General features: G+C 37.2%; 1 protein-coding gene across 1 annotated transcript in view; it reads left to right on the top strand.

Annotated features, from left to right (window-relative positions):
* slc24a3 (solute carrier family 24 member 3) overlaps window positions 1–18,335 on the top strand; it is a 116,047-nt gene that overhangs the window by 84,729 nt on the left and 12,983 nt on the right. Inside the window, exons 3-6 of the mRNA XM_073873280.1 lie at window positions 8,269–8,345; window positions 13,676–13,750; window positions 13,837–13,921; window positions 14,017–14,120. Of these exons, the coding sequence (XP_073729381.1) occupies window positions 8,269–8,345; window positions 13,676–13,750; window positions 13,837–13,921; window positions 14,017–14,120 (341 nt within the window). The remainder of the gene's footprint in view (window positions 1–8,268; window positions 8,346–13,675; window positions 13,751–13,836; window positions 13,922–14,016; window positions 14,121–18,335) is intronic.

Consider the following 18,335-nt stretch of genomic DNA (forward strand, 5'->3'; position numbering starts at 1 on the left):
CAGAATATGTGTTTAAAATATCCGGCTTAACCAGGCCACAGGGGATGAATTAATTAAAGTTAATTTGATATCTTAAATACTTGTGCTCTTTATTGGTTTTGTTTACAGAGCTGTCTGCATTCTTTCCTGAAGCTTTGTATGATTTGTGTATTTACCTGTCTGTATGTTTACTTCTTTACAAACTATTCATAGTTGTTTCCTGTACAGTATAATTATGCATTTATAGTTATGGTCCATAGCTAATTATTCATCCTTCACATAAATAGTGTCATTTTATATTAGAGCCCTCCCGGAAAAGGATTTTGAAGGCCAATACCGATAAAAATGTTTGTTGGTTTGGAAAATGACTAATATTGGCCTGCCGATATATATCGGTCGGGCTCTATAGTTGCATATATTTTGTTTATACTGTATAAGGTAAATTTAGGTCATTTGCACTTTTTGACATCACTCTATATATTCACACATACAAACACATCAGCCACCAGCTTTGTTGTTTTACCAAAGTTTTAATGGCCATCCAAATTTATGTTTCAGTCTTTTTATTAAAATACAAACAGAAAATACAGGAAATATGTACACAAAATTAAAAACAATTTTTAGAACTAAGGGGGCGTTCACACCAAAGCTTTTACGGCCGCAGCCGGCACATGTTTTCAATTGATTCCAATGGAAATTCAGTGTTTTTCAGATAAGCAAGCAGCTAGCGTTTTCTGTGCCAAGAGTTTCAAAAATGTTCAACTTTGAGTGAAAAGCTCCGCTCATCAATGTCAGTTCTCACATGGCCGTCCAATTACAGTGGAGAAGGGGCGGGACATTACCACAGCAACCAACCGGCTCACAGCTGAAGTATCACAGCTACCAAAGCGCTCGGCTGAAAAACAGCTGGCATTCAGCGTCCTCAAGGCATTTTCAGCCTTAAAAGTTTAAATTTTTTTGTGTGTCCAGCCCCTTAGTGTGACCTCTCTTGGCACCAAACACATCTTAAGCTTTTTTGAGGAGACTGAAGTCCTGATGTCATTCGATTAGAATTAGAAATTAGGATTTAATTTCATTTAGGTTTAAGAGATCCTGCAGCTGCCTGCTGTTGCTCAAGTGAAAGGGGAGTTTACCCTAAATACTTGACACTTCAGCTTATACTTTTATACTGTTTTAATACTACATACACATTTTATTTTCTGGTTGTATTCTAATAAAGAGACTGAGAAATAATTATATATAATCACTATACAATTGCAAAAACAACAAATCTATGGTAGCATGGTGGCCTAAGACTTTTGCATACAGTATATATTTATATATATATATTAGGGCTGTCAAAATGAACGCGTTAATAACGCGTTAACGCAAATTCATTTTAACGCCACTAATTTTATTAACGGAGATTAACGCAACGCGCAATTTCTGTTTGACCCTTGGTCCAGCCCATAGTTGAATGAACAGAGACGCAGACAAATGTGACTCTCTCTAAATGAGTAAAAGGTTTTCATAGAAATAAGAACATTAAGCAAATCGTCTACCAAATCCAATGCTCTAAATGCTCGTTGGACATCTGATATGATCTTTATTTATACGTCTGAGAGGTGTAACGTTACCGTCCTCCTACCTCTTACACTCTGAGGCTATTTTGGGGATTTTCGCCTGGATTTGGCCTACCCAATTTCAAAAGCTTCTCATACCCACAAGCAGAGGTGCACATACAAAAGTTTGGTATCATTTTACAGGAAACCTTTTGACATTACATAAAACACTGTTAAAAGTGCTTAACATGGTTGTATGTGTTGTCAGTCCTCTAATAAACACAAAAATAAATAGGTGCCTTTTGAAGTTTTTTTTCTAAAGTCTGTATTTAAAAGTGTATAACTCTGGCCCTGAGTGGTAACGAAACCTGCAGACAGTTTTGTTTGATTCCAGCAATTGTCAGCTTACAGAGGAAAAAGGAATTTTTTCTCTATCATAATAAATGCAAAAGTTATTTTACTCCAACTGATGGGAGGAATAATACGCTTATGGAGTTAAATTTCTGCCAAAAAACATTTGAAGTGCTACCATAACCACATACAGTGGAATAAATGCAAAATCTTTATATCATTTTGCAGATAACCTTTTGACGTTACATAAAAAGCTGCTGTTTGTGACAAATATTGTTATTTATGTGGTTTTTCATATGATAAAACACAAAATTTTCTTTTTTTATGTTGTAAATATGGTCTCTGATAGTGTATAACTCTGGTTCTGGGTGCTCTAGCAGACTGCAGACAGTTCTGGTTGTTACCAGCAGCAGACAGTAAACACCCAAAAAAAAGAATGAACTCTTTAACATGTCGCATTCAAAAGATATTCTCATTTTACTGAAGTGTGCGAAAATAAATTTTTCATATAAATATTAATTTTTTGTTTTTTTGCACATATAATAAATAGCAAGGGATTATTCATGCACACAACCAAAGAAAATGCTGTGAATGGGCTCATTTTTTAGAGTAGGACCTAAGAGAAAAGATGGTGTAGCATTTGTGGCTATCTGTGCTATCTGAGGCAGTCCACACTCAAGTTTCCCATATGTTTACAAAAGACGATTTTTTGCATCATTATTCATTCGACGATTGTTGGATATGTGATAATAATAGGACAAAAATAACACTGCAGCCTTATTCCTGAGAGTGAGAGCTTTCATTTGATATAGGACTTGCCCATGTTTGTCATACTTGAAAAATATGAAATATGTGAATATTAAATGATATTAAAAAATATGGGGGGGGTGATAGTGTAAATTAAGTGTAACTAACTTTCTTACAGTGAAACATATCTCAAAGTTATGCATATCTGCAGAAAGTAGAGAGTCTAAGCTTTCAAACAGTATCTCATATGTGGTACTGGGTCCATGACAGACCATTAAAAATTAAAGGAATATTTTATATTAAGTCAAAATAAGATAATTCTGGACCCGGTACAGGGTCCACAGAGTCAAACAAGTTAATCTAATACAAAGATGCGTCTCAATTCATTTTGGTTTCGCTTTTATGCATGACTTAGAAAATAGACTGCAGGACTTGCTTGATGTTAAAAGAGTCATTAAGAGAGATAAAGTTCGGTACCTGATTAATGTTAAAGAGTTATTAAGAGCGACAAGACTCAAAAGCGATCCCCTCACGCTGACTGACTGACATCTGAAGCGCGTGCACACAGACGCGTGAGTGCGAGACCCGGATATATAGACATCTACACAAAATTACAGTTTTACAAATATCTGTTTTGATAAGAATTCACGCAGGTAGGCTCTATAATTTGTTATGTTTTAAGTAAATGTTTGGTTAACTGTTGGGTAAAACTATCTGATGTGTAACATTATATTAGATCACTCAGATTTTAAGCAATGTCAATCAAACAAAAGGAAAAAAAGTTGAACATACATTGATGATGTTTTTGCTTTGTGTGTGCTAAATCTATTAGTTTTACCAGTGATTTTAAGGTATTGATGTGGTAATATAATGTATGGATGTGGAAATGTTTGTGGTAATTTGACTCTTTCAACTTCAAACACGTGTAGTTCTGTCATATTTTGTTATATTTCAACAAATCATGCATTGTTCTATGTTTTAATAGAGAATGTCAAAATATGAACAACTATTTTTTTAAATTTGCTAATTCCGACTCAACTTGCCAGCACAGGTCACAAATGATGGAGCAGCAAACAAAAATGGAGAAAGAAAAATCTTCTGAAAGGAAAATTCATATACAAAACAATGGCTGGTGATTCTGTTAAAATGTAAACAGGCTGTTGTTAACATACATTTGCATAAAGCATCTATATATGTATATATGATTAGAATATTAAAAACCTGAAAAGTGTTCAATTAGGGTAAATTTAGAATGGATAAAAATGTGTGATTAATTTGCGATTAATCGCAGTTAACTCATGAAATCATGCGATTAATCTAGATTAATTTTTTTAATCTATTGACAGCCCTATATATATATATATATACAGTCTTGTTCAAAATAATAGCAGTACAATGTGACTAACCAGAATAATCAAGGTTTTTAGTGTATATTTTTTGTTGCTGCGTGGCAGGCGGGTTGCCAGTGGGTTCAGTGGATTCTCGGAGAGCAGGCAAGACCCAGCGTTCATGATGTGCACGCTCTTGGGGCTGTGCAGTTGGGCAGTTGGTTGAAGGGGGTGTGTTCAAAAAAATAGCAGTGTGGCATTCAATCACTGAGGTCATCAATTTTGTGAAGAAACAGGTGTGAATCAGGTGGCCCCTATTTAAGGATGAAGCCAACACTTGTTGAACATGCATTTGAAAGCTGAGAAAATGGGTCGTTCAAGACATTGTTCAGAAGAACAGCGTACTTTGATTAAAAAGTTGATTGGAGAGGGGAAAACCTATAAAGAGGTGCAAAAAATGATAGGCTGTTGAGCTAAAATGATCTCCAATGCCTTAAAATGGAGAGCAAAACCAGAGAGACGTGGAAGAAAACGGAAGACAACCATCAAAATGGATAGAAGAATAACCAGAATGGCAAAGGCTCAGCCAATGATCACCTCCAGGATGATCAAAGACAGTCTGGAGTTACCTGTAAGTACTGTGACAGTTAGAAGACGTCTGTGTGAAGCTAATCTATTTTCAAGAATCCCCCGCAAAGTCCCTCTGTTAAAAAAAAGGCATGTGCAGAAGAGGTTACAATTTGCCAAAGAACACATCAACTGGCCTAAAGAGAAATGGAGGAACATTTTGTGGACTGATGAGAGTAAAATTGTTCTTTTTGGGTCCAAGGGCCACAGGCAGTTTGTGAGACGACCCCCAAACTCTGAATTCAAGCCACAGTACACAGTGAAGACAGTGAAGCATGGAGCATGATATGGGCATGTTTCTCCTACTATGGTGTTGGGCCTATTTATCGCATACCAGGGATCATGGATCAGTTTGCATATGTTAAAATACTTGAAGAGGTCATGTTGCCCTATGCTGAAGAGGACATGCCCTTGAAATGGTTGTTTCAACAAGACAATGACCCAAAACACACTAGTAAACGGGCAAAGTCTTGGTTCCAAACCAACAAAATTAATGTTATGGAGTGGCCAGCCCAACTCCAGACCTTAATCCAATTGAGAACTTGTGGGGTGATATCAAAAATGCTGTAAAACCAAGAAATGTGAATGAATTGTGGAATGTTGTTAAAGAATCATGGAGTGGAATAACAGCTGAGAGGTGCCACAAGTTGGTTGACTCCATGCCACACAGATGTCAAGCAGTTTTAAAAAACTGTGGTCATACAACACAATATTAGTTTGGTGATTCACAGGATTGCTAAATCCCAGAAAAAAAAAATGTTTGTACAAAATAGTTTTGAGTTTGTACAGTCAAAGGTAGACACTGCTATTTTTTTGAACACACCCCTTTCAACTAGTTGCCCAATTGCACAGCCTTAAGAGCGTGCATATCATGAATGCTGGGTCTTGTTTGTTTTCTGAGAATCTACTGAACCTACTGGTAACTTGTTTGCCACGTAGCAATAAAAAATATACTAAAAACCTTGATTATTCTGGTTAGTCACATTGTACTGCTATTATTTTGAACAAGACTGTATATATATATATATATATATATATATATATATATATGTATGTATGTATGTATGTATGTATGTATGTATGTATGTATGTATGTATGTATGTATGTATGTATGTATACTTAAGGAAGAGTCACTGTATAAAAGCGAAAATATTCCAATCCCCAAATTCCAGCTTCTACAGGGGTGAGAAATTCTCCAGTCGCTGTTTGTCATGACAACGGAAGCAGTTTAATTTCATCATTTAGGTTTAATTGACGACAGATGCTGCCTTTCTGTTGATTGGTATTACAGAGGTCTGGCCCTCAGTTATGCTGTAAGTTAAACTCCCTGTGTCTGACTGACAGCTGCTCAATGTCTCCTTCAAAGCTAATGTGTTTCATCTTCTGATTTAGTGCCTTGAAATCGACTGAAAACAGCTTACGGCTCATAAATTGCAATGAAGAGATTTTGGACGCTTATGGCCGTCTCACAGGCGATGAGAACATTATACCCAACCTCAGAGGAAGCACAGGGGGTCACTGCCGACAGTAGTTAGATATATGTGGACTTTTTGTGTCCTTTCTGCAGGCCTCAGTCGCTGGAGGAGGTCTTGCAAGGTCTTAATTTTGCTGAGGAGCATCCCTGTCCATCTCTTTCTTCAAGTTTTTTAGGGTGAATTTGAGTCTTTTCTCACCAGCTAGGAATGTTCTCGTCTAATTCTTGCTTGGTACAGAGCAGTCGCTCTGGGATAGGAACCGAACCTTCTCTAGTTTGTTTTCACTTTGTATGTGAATAATAAAGAGATTTTGTATTAATTTCTGTTTGTTTGCCTTCTCCATAATTACAGAATGAAACTCTTTAGACGCTTTCAGCATTGCCAAGTTCAACCTAATTTTGCTCCTGGTGTGTGTTCTTTCATGTATCCATTCCCAGTGCCTAGCTTTTGTTTTTTGCCGCTTTATTCATTGGAACTGTATTTGAATTGAGTTTAATCAGAGGCTCTGCACCGTTGAGCACTGCCGAGCTCTCCAAAAGGCTTCAACAACAATAAAAGCAACATGTGAATCAAGAGCACCCCAGTGCAGAGCTGTTGTTTCTGGGATATAAATAGGCAGATGATTTTGATTAGAGCTATTTATTCATCTGATTGCCGTCAGAAGTCTTTTGTCACAAGTTAAGCAATGTGCTTTTATTTCTGAAATGAGCAATAAGACTCTGATCATAAAGTAAAGGTTTGTCTCTCAGGGCATTGGGATTGTCTTTGCAATTATAAAGGATTAATGTCATCAGATATCCTGAAAGTAGGGCCTGGTGACATCACACTTGCTCTCTCTGTGCTAGTGGATAGTAAAACATTGTTATTTGAGTTCTGTAAGGTTGTTTGAGTTCAGCTCTGCGGTGTTTGGGTCACGGGGGGCAGCGTGAAGCCTGCTGACGCATTCAGTCTCTCCTGTGATCGGGGAAGGAATATCACTGCACAATGTGCAGCCATGGACACTCACAAACACCCTCGCAGATACTCCTGTAACTGCTACCGTGTTATACAAATACCATTATGTTAATCTTTATATGTAACTGAGAACTGCCTCACTACACTGTTAGAAAATATGAAAAAAAGCTAATATGTACTATTATGTACTATTTAGGTATACATTTGGTGTCTTTGAGGTACTAATGTGCACCCTTTTATTATTATTATTTTTTTTTTAAAGGGTACCGCCCAAGTGACAGCTTTGATTTCTTCATTTATAAGTGTGTAACAGCATCTGTGTAGATGGATCACATTGTATCCATTTATAATGAGAAAGATTAACGCATAAAAGTGTTTCTCCCACATGCATAAATAATATAATAAAACAACACATTAAACAGTATGAGAAGAAACATGAATCATACATTTTTTAATGACAAAAGAAAATTACTTTTCCGAGACAGCGTTGAAAGGATCAAACATGCAATTTATTTCATTCTCTTTTCGTCGGACTAGACTTATTGTCTGTCTTTCTGTCAGTCATAACAAGTGACATAGACGTTCAAAGCTACTTGTCAACACTGGAACAAATCAGGTTTGCACAGAGAAATCCGCATTTTCCCATATGGAACAAAGCTGGTCTCTGGGGTCCCAACGCTTTTCAATCAAGGCTGTAGTATCTTGGATGCTGACGTCATGGCAACAAGCTGTGTAGGAACGAGTGCGATTGTAACACGTCTGACTGTGTAACTTCCTCCATGTTAGAGCATCTAAAACTGAAACCAGGCAAACTGGCCGCTATATGCGACCCGATTCTGTCTGCAGGCTGTGGGCTTATCAATGGAGCCGGCTAGGTTACGTGCTGTGCCGCTGAATAGCTTGTTAACAGAGCAGCGATGGACACAGCAGTGATACGTCAGAACGGCACAGGAAATTACACCAATGCCACAGTCATGTAGTTGCCAATTCTGTTTGAAGCTCAGTAATTGATCTGTGATAAGTTACTGTTTGACATTTAAAGGTACGGTGCACAATGTCCAATTATTTATTTATACATCAAATGACAGAATGTACTGTTCCTGTAATAAGGCATGAGTGTAATTAGTCTGTCATTAAAAGTGTGATCCATATGTTTAATTACATTATGTATAATGTAGGCACTTACTTTAACATGTGTGATGTGGCGTGATATGGAAGTAGGTGTGTGAACTGTGTGTCTAACAGCCTGTGTATTTTTTCCGCAGGTATTCATGAGTTCCCCGATGATATTTTCACCAACCAGGAGCGCCTGGAGGGGGCGGTCGCTTTGCATGTTCTGTGTGTAAGTATTTCCACCATCTGTTTTTCTTTATCATCATATTAGCTTGAATGACTCGCTCAAGCCGAAATCTATTTATAAAATAACAAGAAAACTTAAAGTCAGAAAGTTACTGAGTTTCCCTAACTTTTTATTTTGCGACCCACTTGGGCCCTGTGCACACATAATACACAGTTATTTTCAAAACCGTACATTTTTCTATACGGTTTGGTCGTTCGTCCACACACAAACACAGGTGACTGAAACCAAACTTTTATGAAGACTACTGCCAGGGTGAAAATTTTAAGAAACTCTGGTTGCAGCATTGTCGTGTAGCCGGTGAATACGTCGTTTTTGGCTTGTGATGTCGGCTGGGTCTGAAATCTCTAAAATGCTGCTTTTGGAGCAACCCAGTATCTCAAAATACGTACCTATAGTCACGTTAATTTGTGAGTCTTTTCCGTGACACTGACACGTTTTCCGCTTTTTGCGTGTACATGTCACCTATTTCTGTTTACGTGTCACTGTCGTGTATTTGTTACTCAACTGTTTTGTCCTATTTCCTTACCATTTGCTTCGGTTTAGGGTTAGATTTACATAAAATTACATCCTTACCCAAACCCAACTCTAACCCTAATGCCAGGCGACAATGGTTTAAAAATCATAAAATATAAAAAATAAATGATGAAAAAAGGTATAAACCAATACTTAAAGTGACTTCCTAAAGCAAACACCAAATCTAACCCTAAACCGAAGCGTCAATGGTTTGAAAATATGACAAAACAGTTGAGTAACAAATACATGACAGTGATACGTAAACAGAAATGGGTGTTCACACAAAAAGGTGGAAAAACGTGTCAGTGTCACGGAAAAGACAAAAAAAAAAAATACGTGACTAGGTACATAATTTCGTGATACAGGGTTGTTCGGAGGCAGCATTCCAAGACATGAAGACAGATCCGAATCCAATGTTTGCCTTACTTCCTGACTCCTGAGATTCCTTCATCGTCTTGTGTGCACAAGGAATTTGATTGCTCGAGTTGAGTTCGAAAACCTAAAATGGCGGCCCAAAAAGCGGCTGGATGACAAATTTAGTGTAAATTAGGTTATATTTTCACTTTTTAAATCTTTTGATTGCAATTCTAGCAAGAAATTAGTATTGTAGTTTTCAAATATGGGATTTGAGACAGTATCACAAAGATGCTCTCTTGTTTATATTTCAATCTGAATTCCATTACGCTGCCTATGAAGGCTGTCCGAATGTGTTTCCCGTAGCTACCTTCATGCCGCCAAATTCATTCCCTTACGAGAGCGAGACAACAAGTCAGCGAGATTCTGCAATGGCTTCGGATTGGCCAACGTGGCTTTACGGTTAGGGATATATCACCATCTGTTGGTTTGGCATGCTCTTGGTAGAGCTTCATACCAGGTGTTTGCGTGTTCTTGTGGACGCTGAGATTTTTTTTACGAAAAGGTCCAAGTACACAAAAATATTGTAATTGAATGAAGTTGAAAAGATTTTATTTTTTGATTATCATAATTAATAATATCTTCACATGTTATTTAGGGTGGAATAGCTCTGTTCATGACTTTTTTAATGATTTTATAAGTTTGCGCTGATCAGCAAGTTAATTTCAATAGTACATAATAAAAATAATTGTGTTCTCAGAAGGTTTCTAGCCGCTCTTCTAGATGTTCTTGTGGTCTCACTAGATCTTATGTTCAGACACACTTTAACTAATGAAGCCCATCTAAATAAGATTGTTTTTAATGCACTAAAGCACTAAACTTTATTTGCTTTGTGCATTTGTGTCAAACTGAGAGAAGAGTTTACTTCATTTTCTCGCATGTGTTATTTTGTACTGCTTTATGGATGCAACCATACACACATTAAATATATATATATATATTATCTTACCAGTTATCAAGCTTGTGCATTTTAATACATTTCTAAGCAATAAAATTGCTTCTTTCCAATTACAACATAATGAAATCTGATATCCTACTTAAAGGTAATAAAAAACTTTTTTTCTTCCAATGCTATATTATCTAAACATTCCTGTCCACATTTATTATATAGCTCAATAATCTTACTGTATAAGAGAATCATCCAGACAAAGTTTATACTTAAACATAATTAGAAACTTCACAAGGTCCCCTGAGCTATAAAAAGCCGACTCTGAGCAATAACATTTTCCATGAATTAACCACAATTTGTTCTTGAGATGAAATTAAAAAGTATAATTTTTTCTATGGCTGTCAGCATTATGGCACCATTTATGTTTAGGAGAAATTGCTTACAATTCAGGAATAAAAACTAAATACTAATAAATTCCAATATAAATCTAGATGTTCTGTTCCTTCCCCCCTTGTTGTAAAGGATCACAGCGTGACTGCCTATAATGCACCAGACTGTCTTGCCCTCATAGGCCACGTCCGACCGCACGTCTAAGTGAAATAGCATCTGAAGCAGGTACTGATGCGGTACTGTGTGTTCCCGTCGAAATCCCCTGCAGGGTTGGTTTGACACTGGGATTGTTACGCTGTTGTTTAGATGGTTGCCCATGTACGCTGAGAGTAAGTGGATGGTAAAAGCTGCTTGAAAAAAACCTCTAAGACTCCCTCCAGCTGTTTACATGTTTTATTTATCTTAAGGGGCTTCGGTAGCCCAGTTCTGCCTTGTCAGAAGAGGAAAAGCACGAGGAGGGGAGGCGAGCGGAGTGGGGAGAGATTACGTAACGGGTGCGCTGTGTGAGCATGGCGGCGGAATTAGATGCACTGATTGGCAAAGTCTTGGCGGGAAAAACAGTCGGAGAATGGGTCCCAGGGGTGACTGAGGGGTTGTTTTGACTGTGTGTAGTTGTTACACAAGGTCCATAAAAAGCAATACTCAACATGCACTTTTCCAAAAATATATTTGACATCTGATATGTGATAGTAGGGGGTTAGCATGGAATCAGTGTTTGCTTATGTGTATACTATTCATCCAAATACTGTATGTGTGACTGTGTGTTTTGTATGTACTATGGGGAACACAACATCTGTGATTCGCACATATCAAAACACACCAGATGTCTGAGCAACTAATCCCAAGGACCTCATATACATTTCGTCCTTTTATGCAAAACATGTTAGCTTGTGCAGGAAAATGAAAACCGAAGTGACAACCCTTACCCATCTTGCACGGCATGCAAAGGGCAGCATCATCCTTCAGTGCCTTTTTGTCATGAGGACACTTTCTAAGAAAAGGTCCCAGTGGACATCTCTTTTTTACTTGAGGCCAGATTGCTCTGAGAATAACGGAGTTTAATGGTGTTGACACTCGTGTACTCCAATCTGCCCTCGCGCATGAATTTTTGCTTGCACGGATTTCACTCAGTTTTTTTCTTCGCTCTATCTTATGTAATGTTTCTATGAACTTACAAGGATTTCATCACAAGTAGCTGACTTTAAAGACTCTGGCATAATCATCAGGTTACTTCATTAGAATGTAACATCTGCCTACCTACACTTTCAAGAAACAGTTACAAAAAAAAACGAAAAGTCCATCTTTTCCACGCCCTCAAACCTTGTTCTTTTATTCAATATACTGTATGTGAATAGGGATGTTAAAGGGACACTACACTTTTTTTTGAAAATATGCTCATTTTCCAGCTCCCCTAGAGTTAAACATTTTGGGGTGGTTTCCCGGACAGGGATTAGCTTAAGTCAGGACTAGGTCTTATTTTAATTAGGAAATATAACTAGTTTTAACAAACATGCCTTGCTTAAAACATTACTTGTGTGCATTTTGAGGCAAAACAAATGGCACTGATGTATTTAAAATCCAGATAATTTACTCACCACCATGTCGTCCAAAATGTTGATGTCTTTCTTTGTTCAGTCGAGAAGAAATTATGATTTTTGCGGAAAACATTCCAGGATTTTTCTTATTTTAATGGACTTTACTGGACCCCAACACTTGACACTTAACTCAACGCTTAACAGTTTTTTTTCAACAGAGTTTTTAAGGACTCTAAACAATCCCAAACGAGGCATATGGGTTTTATCTAGCGAAACAATTGTCATTTTTAACAAGAAAAATTAAAATATGCACTTTTAAACCACAACTTCTTGTCTATCTCCGGTCCTGTGACCCGCCAGCGCGACCTCACGCAATATGTCATCATGTCAAGAGGTCACGGATGACGTGTGCGAAACTACGCCCTAGTGTTTACAAGTGTGGAGAAAGAGGACTGTTTCGACGTTGTTGTATGTGGAATGATACTAATTAATGTCTATGTGTCAGTTTATTGTTTAAAATGGTCCGCAAATGTGCGTTTCATATATGTAACACGTGACCTTTCCACGGCATTACGCAATTACGTTAGGTCGCGCTGGTGGGTCACAGGACCGGAGATAGACAGAGAAGTTGTGGTTTAAAAGTGCAAAAAAAAAATTCTTGTGAAAATGACAATCGTTTCACCAGATAAGACCCTTATGCCTTATTTGGGATCGTTTAGAGTCCTTTAAAACTCCTTTGAAAAAACTGTTAAGTGTTGAGTTAAGTGTTAAGTGTTGGGGTCCATTAAAGTCCATTAAAATTAAAAAAAAAATCTGAAATGTTTTCCTCAAAAAACCTAATTTCTTCTCGACTGAACAAAAAAAGACATCAACATTTTGGATGACATGGTGGTGAGTAAATTATCTGGATTTTTTTAAGAAAATGGACTAATCCTTTAAGATATGTCAGTGCAAGATGTTTTCAGTTTGGACAGCTCTTACATTTATTTTAGTCTAGGACTAGTTTAATCCCTGTCCGGGAAACCACGCCTTTATTTTTACTGTTTTGGAATCCATTCAGCTGATCTCGCGTCTGGCGCTACCACTTTTAGCATAGCTTAGCACAATACATTGAATCTGATTAGACCATTAGCATAGCACTCATAAATAACCAAAGAGTTTAGATATTTTTCCTATTTAAAGCTTGACTCTTCTGTAGTTACAACGTATACTAAGACAGACGGAAAATTAAAAGTATAGGCTACTCTTATTCTGGCGTAATAATCAAGGACAATGTAACTACAGAAGAGTAACGTTTTAAATATCGAAAATCTTTGTTTATTTTTAGCGCAATGCTAATGGTCTAATCAGATTCAATAGATTATGCTAAGCTATGCTAAAAATGGTAGCGCCAGACCTGGAGATCAGCTTAATGCATTCCAAAACGGTAAAAATCAAATGTTTATCTCTAGGGGAGCTGAAAAATGAGCACATTTTCAAAAAGTGCAGTGTCCCTTTAAGGTTTAAAAAATAATAAAGAACATGGCATTAAACCTACTGTAATTCTGTCTTCACCCTTTCTCTCTCTAAAGGCCATGTATATGTTTTATGCTCTGGCGCTGGTATGCGACGACTACTTTGTGCCCTCTCTCGAGAAGATCTGTGAGGTACGACCTTAATCTGCACCAAAGTTACACACGCACCAATCCTTTCAATATACAGCATCATGTTCAAGTGTCTCTCTCTTTTGTAGCGCCTCCACCTCAGTGAAGATGTAGCAGGAGCCACGTTCATGGCAGCAGGAAGTTCAGCTCCTGAGCTCTTCACCTCAGTCATAGGTAAAGCAGTACATTTACACAAGCTGCCATTGTGAAACATCAAGTGCATGAACGTCCTTGTTCACTTTGTAAGCTCTCCACTTCTTTTTGCGCAGGTGTATTCATCACTAAAGGAGATGTGGGAGTGGGAACGATCGTGGGTTCTGCCGTCTTTAATATCCTCTGCATCATTGGAGTGTGTGGGATCTTTGCAGGACAGGTATGTATTTTTGTGGTTGTCGACACACAAGCAACCAAAAGCTGATTAAAGCTTTTTTGAGGGGGTTTAAGCATTTTATTGCATGAACAATATGAACAAGATAGAGATACACCACCATCTAAACCCCTGCCCTTAATAAAACCATTACTGAGCACACACTGACAGTAAGAGGAGGACCGACTGCTCTCAGGGTCAACAAGAGAAGTTGATGAGGTCATTCGTGTCAGCGCGGTGTTACTTTTTCTATTTCATTTTTCTTTGCTTTACACTTTATTCAGTCGTTCACGCTCTTTTGGTTTAACCTCTTGAGACTTATACTTTGTTAAAACAAAGAAGATAGGCTGTTTCATCTTGGCACATGGATAAGAAGCTGCTTAATAGTTTTTTCTCCCAGCCTTTCTCCAGTAACCATCTGTCAGTGGCATAGAGGGATTCTGGATCATCTGATAGGGAGTCTAGTGGCACATATAGTACACATTCACACAAACCATTAATAAGAACCTCTCATAGATATAAACTTGGTTGGTAGAGCATTTTGTTAACAGCAAAAAGGTTGTGGGTTTTATTTCAAGGGAACACACATACTAATGTAAACCTGAAAGGGCCCACTTAATGCAAGAATGTACATATTTGTGAGAACCTTTTTTATTTGATATAGTGAAATTCAGTTTTGACAAATCTGTCCATATACATTTATGTTTACTGTAATGTTTTCTGCACAGCAGTGTTTGTAAGAGTATAAAGCTTTATTACAACATCACAAGTTTGTGTCTGCATCCTGAAATTGTAGCAGGGCCGGCGTCAAGGGGGGCATTCGCGGGCTGTGCCCCCCCAAACAGGTTGTTGTGCCCCTACACAGTTTTTTTTTAATTAATTTAATGTATATCAAGAATAATTAAAATAAATTAAACATTGAATGTTTCGTGACTTTTAATGTAATCAAATGAGAAAAATATAGTTAATATATGTTTTCTTTAATTAAAATAGACCAGTTTCTCTGATTGGTTGTATTGCGGCGTCTCATGCGTCTTTAGCATATTTGTGACTTGATACTAGCAACGTTTTTTTTTCGCGGCATTTTATGGATCGTGTAAAATATGGATATTAGAACATTTAAACGAACCAGCACCGCCTGCTCCATCTGACTTCATGCAAACACTGATTGGCTCAAACTCAGAGATTAGAGGTCGAGGTGGAATTTTTAAATCTACAGGACACTGTTTTAAGTAAGTTTAATGCTCGTACACGCCGGCTTCAGCTTTTTTAAAGGTAAGTTAGCGTTGTTTTAATTTACGTAAGCTTAAATGTGAAGTGTGGCTATAGACCATTAACAGCATTACGACGTGATTATGGTAAAGGGGCTTTTAAGACACGTTGTGCGCTGTGAAACCCATTTATTTCAATGGCTTGCACCGCGCGAGGGCGGTTTGTTGTTCCGTCGTGCAAAGCGCGAGCGCAGCAGAGCGCAGTTTGCGCTCACGACGCTTTTAAAGTTCAAAATAGTTTAACTTTTGCGCATAGTTTGTGATCTTCTGCACTTAATACAGGAAATGAGCTGACAGTCTGTACCAGTTGAGTGGGTGCTTGCACTGTATTTTTTGTTTTAATGCCTTGTTTTTGCAAGGTATTGTTGGTAATTGCGTAATATATTCTATATTATATATACATTTAAAAAAGTAATATATAAATAAAAATCTAAAATTAATATATGTATATGTGTGTGGTTAAATATACATAATAATAACACACAATACAGACTATGGATGCATAACAATTATTCGCAATTAATCTATAGCAGAATAAAAGTTTTTGTTTAGATCATATATGTGTGTGTGTGTGTGTGTGTGTGTGTGTGTGTGTGTGTGTGTGTGTGTGTGTGTGTGTGTGTGTGTGTGTGTGTGTGTGTGTGTGTGTGTGTGTGTGTGTGTGTGTGTGTGTGTGAACTGTGTATAATAATTATGTATATATATAAATATGCACACTTATGCACACATATACTGTACATGCATCTGTGTGCAACTATACATGCATAGTTATTATACACAGTTCACACACATATATGATGTAAACAAAAACTTTTATTCTGCTATAGATTAATCGCGATTAATCGTTATGCATCCCTAATACACACACATATATATAATGCAAAAAAGAACTTTTATTTTGTATGCGATTAATCTAATGAACAGTAGTGCATTATTAACAATTAAAGAGTTCAGATGGAAAAGCCTTTAAACGCCATCTTTGTCAAAAATGAAGTAATGATATTAACTAAATGCTCTTGGCACGTATTATAAATTAACTCAACACTTTCACTTGATCCCGCTCTTCTCAGGTCATTCAGAAATACTGATTTGTTGGCAGAATCCATTAGAGAGCATTAAGAGCACCTGTTGTCCGATTCACGTTTTTAAATTTCCTTTGGTGTGTAAGTGTGTATTAGTACATCTTAACGATATGCTAAAGGTACAAACCCCAAAGTAAACGATGATGCGAGTAATCGTTTCAAACGTAAATCTCTTTTCTTGGACTACAACAAACACACTGATTGTAGGCAACAGTTTACTTCCTGGGATTGGTGATGTAGACAAGACCGACATTATCATAATTCCTCCCGCTTCGGACTCACAGCCTGTAAGTTAACTCCTGTTAGCAACCGAATCTTTCAAACATGGTAAGAAGCGTCAGGTTTTTGGCTGACGTCAAAGGTATTCAGGTCAATCACAACATACAGATTAGATGGCCAATCAGGGACACAGAGCTTTTGTGTTTCAAGAAGAGAGTGGTATGTCAAAAATAATGTGTTTTTTAACCATAAACAACGCAAACGCATTGTATTATAACAAATACACAAAATAATGTTGTTTTTTAGCAATGAAATAGATGCTCTTTAAGAGGCTAATAAAATGCTCATTCACATGAAAACATGTCAGATGCATTTAGAGGGTTTTACATCTGAGCTTTTCAGTTCTTTGTTGAGAGTATTTCTAGTAATAAATGACTATTAAAATATATTTGTAATATTATTTTTAGCATATAAACACTTTTGGTGTATGACTTTTGTATCTGGATGTTTTTCCACATAACAACATTATCCACCTATATGGGTAATGTCAGTCAGTCATTCCCAAAATGGCACAAGGCCATAAGACACTAACACACTTACGCACAGAGTCTATCAGAGCGGAGAGAAAAATCATCTGCAACAATGGAGCTTCTGGTTGCCACGGAAACACAAAACGAAGAGCGTTACCTGCGGTGTAGGTTAAGCTGTACTGGCGTGAGCGATGGTGCGTCACTTCCGTTTCGCTGACGTAGATCGCTGCTTTTTTTGGCAGGATCAAGCTCCACAACATGACACGCATTCAGTATGGATTACTTCGCAGAGTTCAATCAAAGGGGTTTGGCAAAGGAAGTCTTGTCCATATATGGGGCCCACTTCATCATTCATTTCCATCACTCCAATTTGTGCACTTTAATTTCCCATTTTAAATTTTGTATACCACACTCGCAAAAATCTCGCAGTAGGACTAGGCTACAGATTGCACGTTACATAAGACATAAAGGGATGACAAGGACATTTTAAAATCTGCTGATACAATCTGACTGGAGAAGATTTGTAGGAGCTGCTTTTACTGTTGATGCTAAACTGCATGAATGGTTTTGCGACAGATGTAGAGTTTTCTGTAAAAGGTCACATTTCTACTTGACTGTTTTTGGCACTTGGTATATTATATTTATGTAAAGTTGTTCATGTTAAATAAAATAATGTACATTATTTAAGAGGGGGTGAATATTGTTTTGAATTTACAATCACACCCAACCATTAAAAATCTTTACGCAAACTTTTAAAAGTCCTTTACTGTTTTACTATATATTTTTAGTAAGGAAGATATGTGTCGGGGGGCATAATGCATATGGTTCATTTTGAAATCCTTTTGGATGAAATGTGTATTTAGTGTGTATTAAAATATTAATACTAAATATAAAATATATTTTTAGTTTGAAGCTTATAATAGACTAAATATAAAACCCATTTACCCTGCAACTTAACTGTAGGATTATGATTAGTCATTTAGCTTTAAAGGAACACGCCCACATTTTGGGAATTTAGCTAACTTACCGTATCCCCCAGAGTTAGATAAGTCTATACATACATTTCTCATCTCCGTGCGTGCTGTAACTCTGTCTGACGCAGCCCCCGCTAGCTTAGCT

Source organism: Misgurnus anguillicaudatus, chromosome 11 (genome assembly GCF_027580225.2).
Source record: "Misgurnus anguillicaudatus chromosome 11, ASM2758022v2, whole genome shotgun sequence".
Lineage (NCBI taxonomy): Eukaryota > Metazoa > Chordata > Actinopteri > Cypriniformes > Cobitidae > Misgurnus > Misgurnus anguillicaudatus.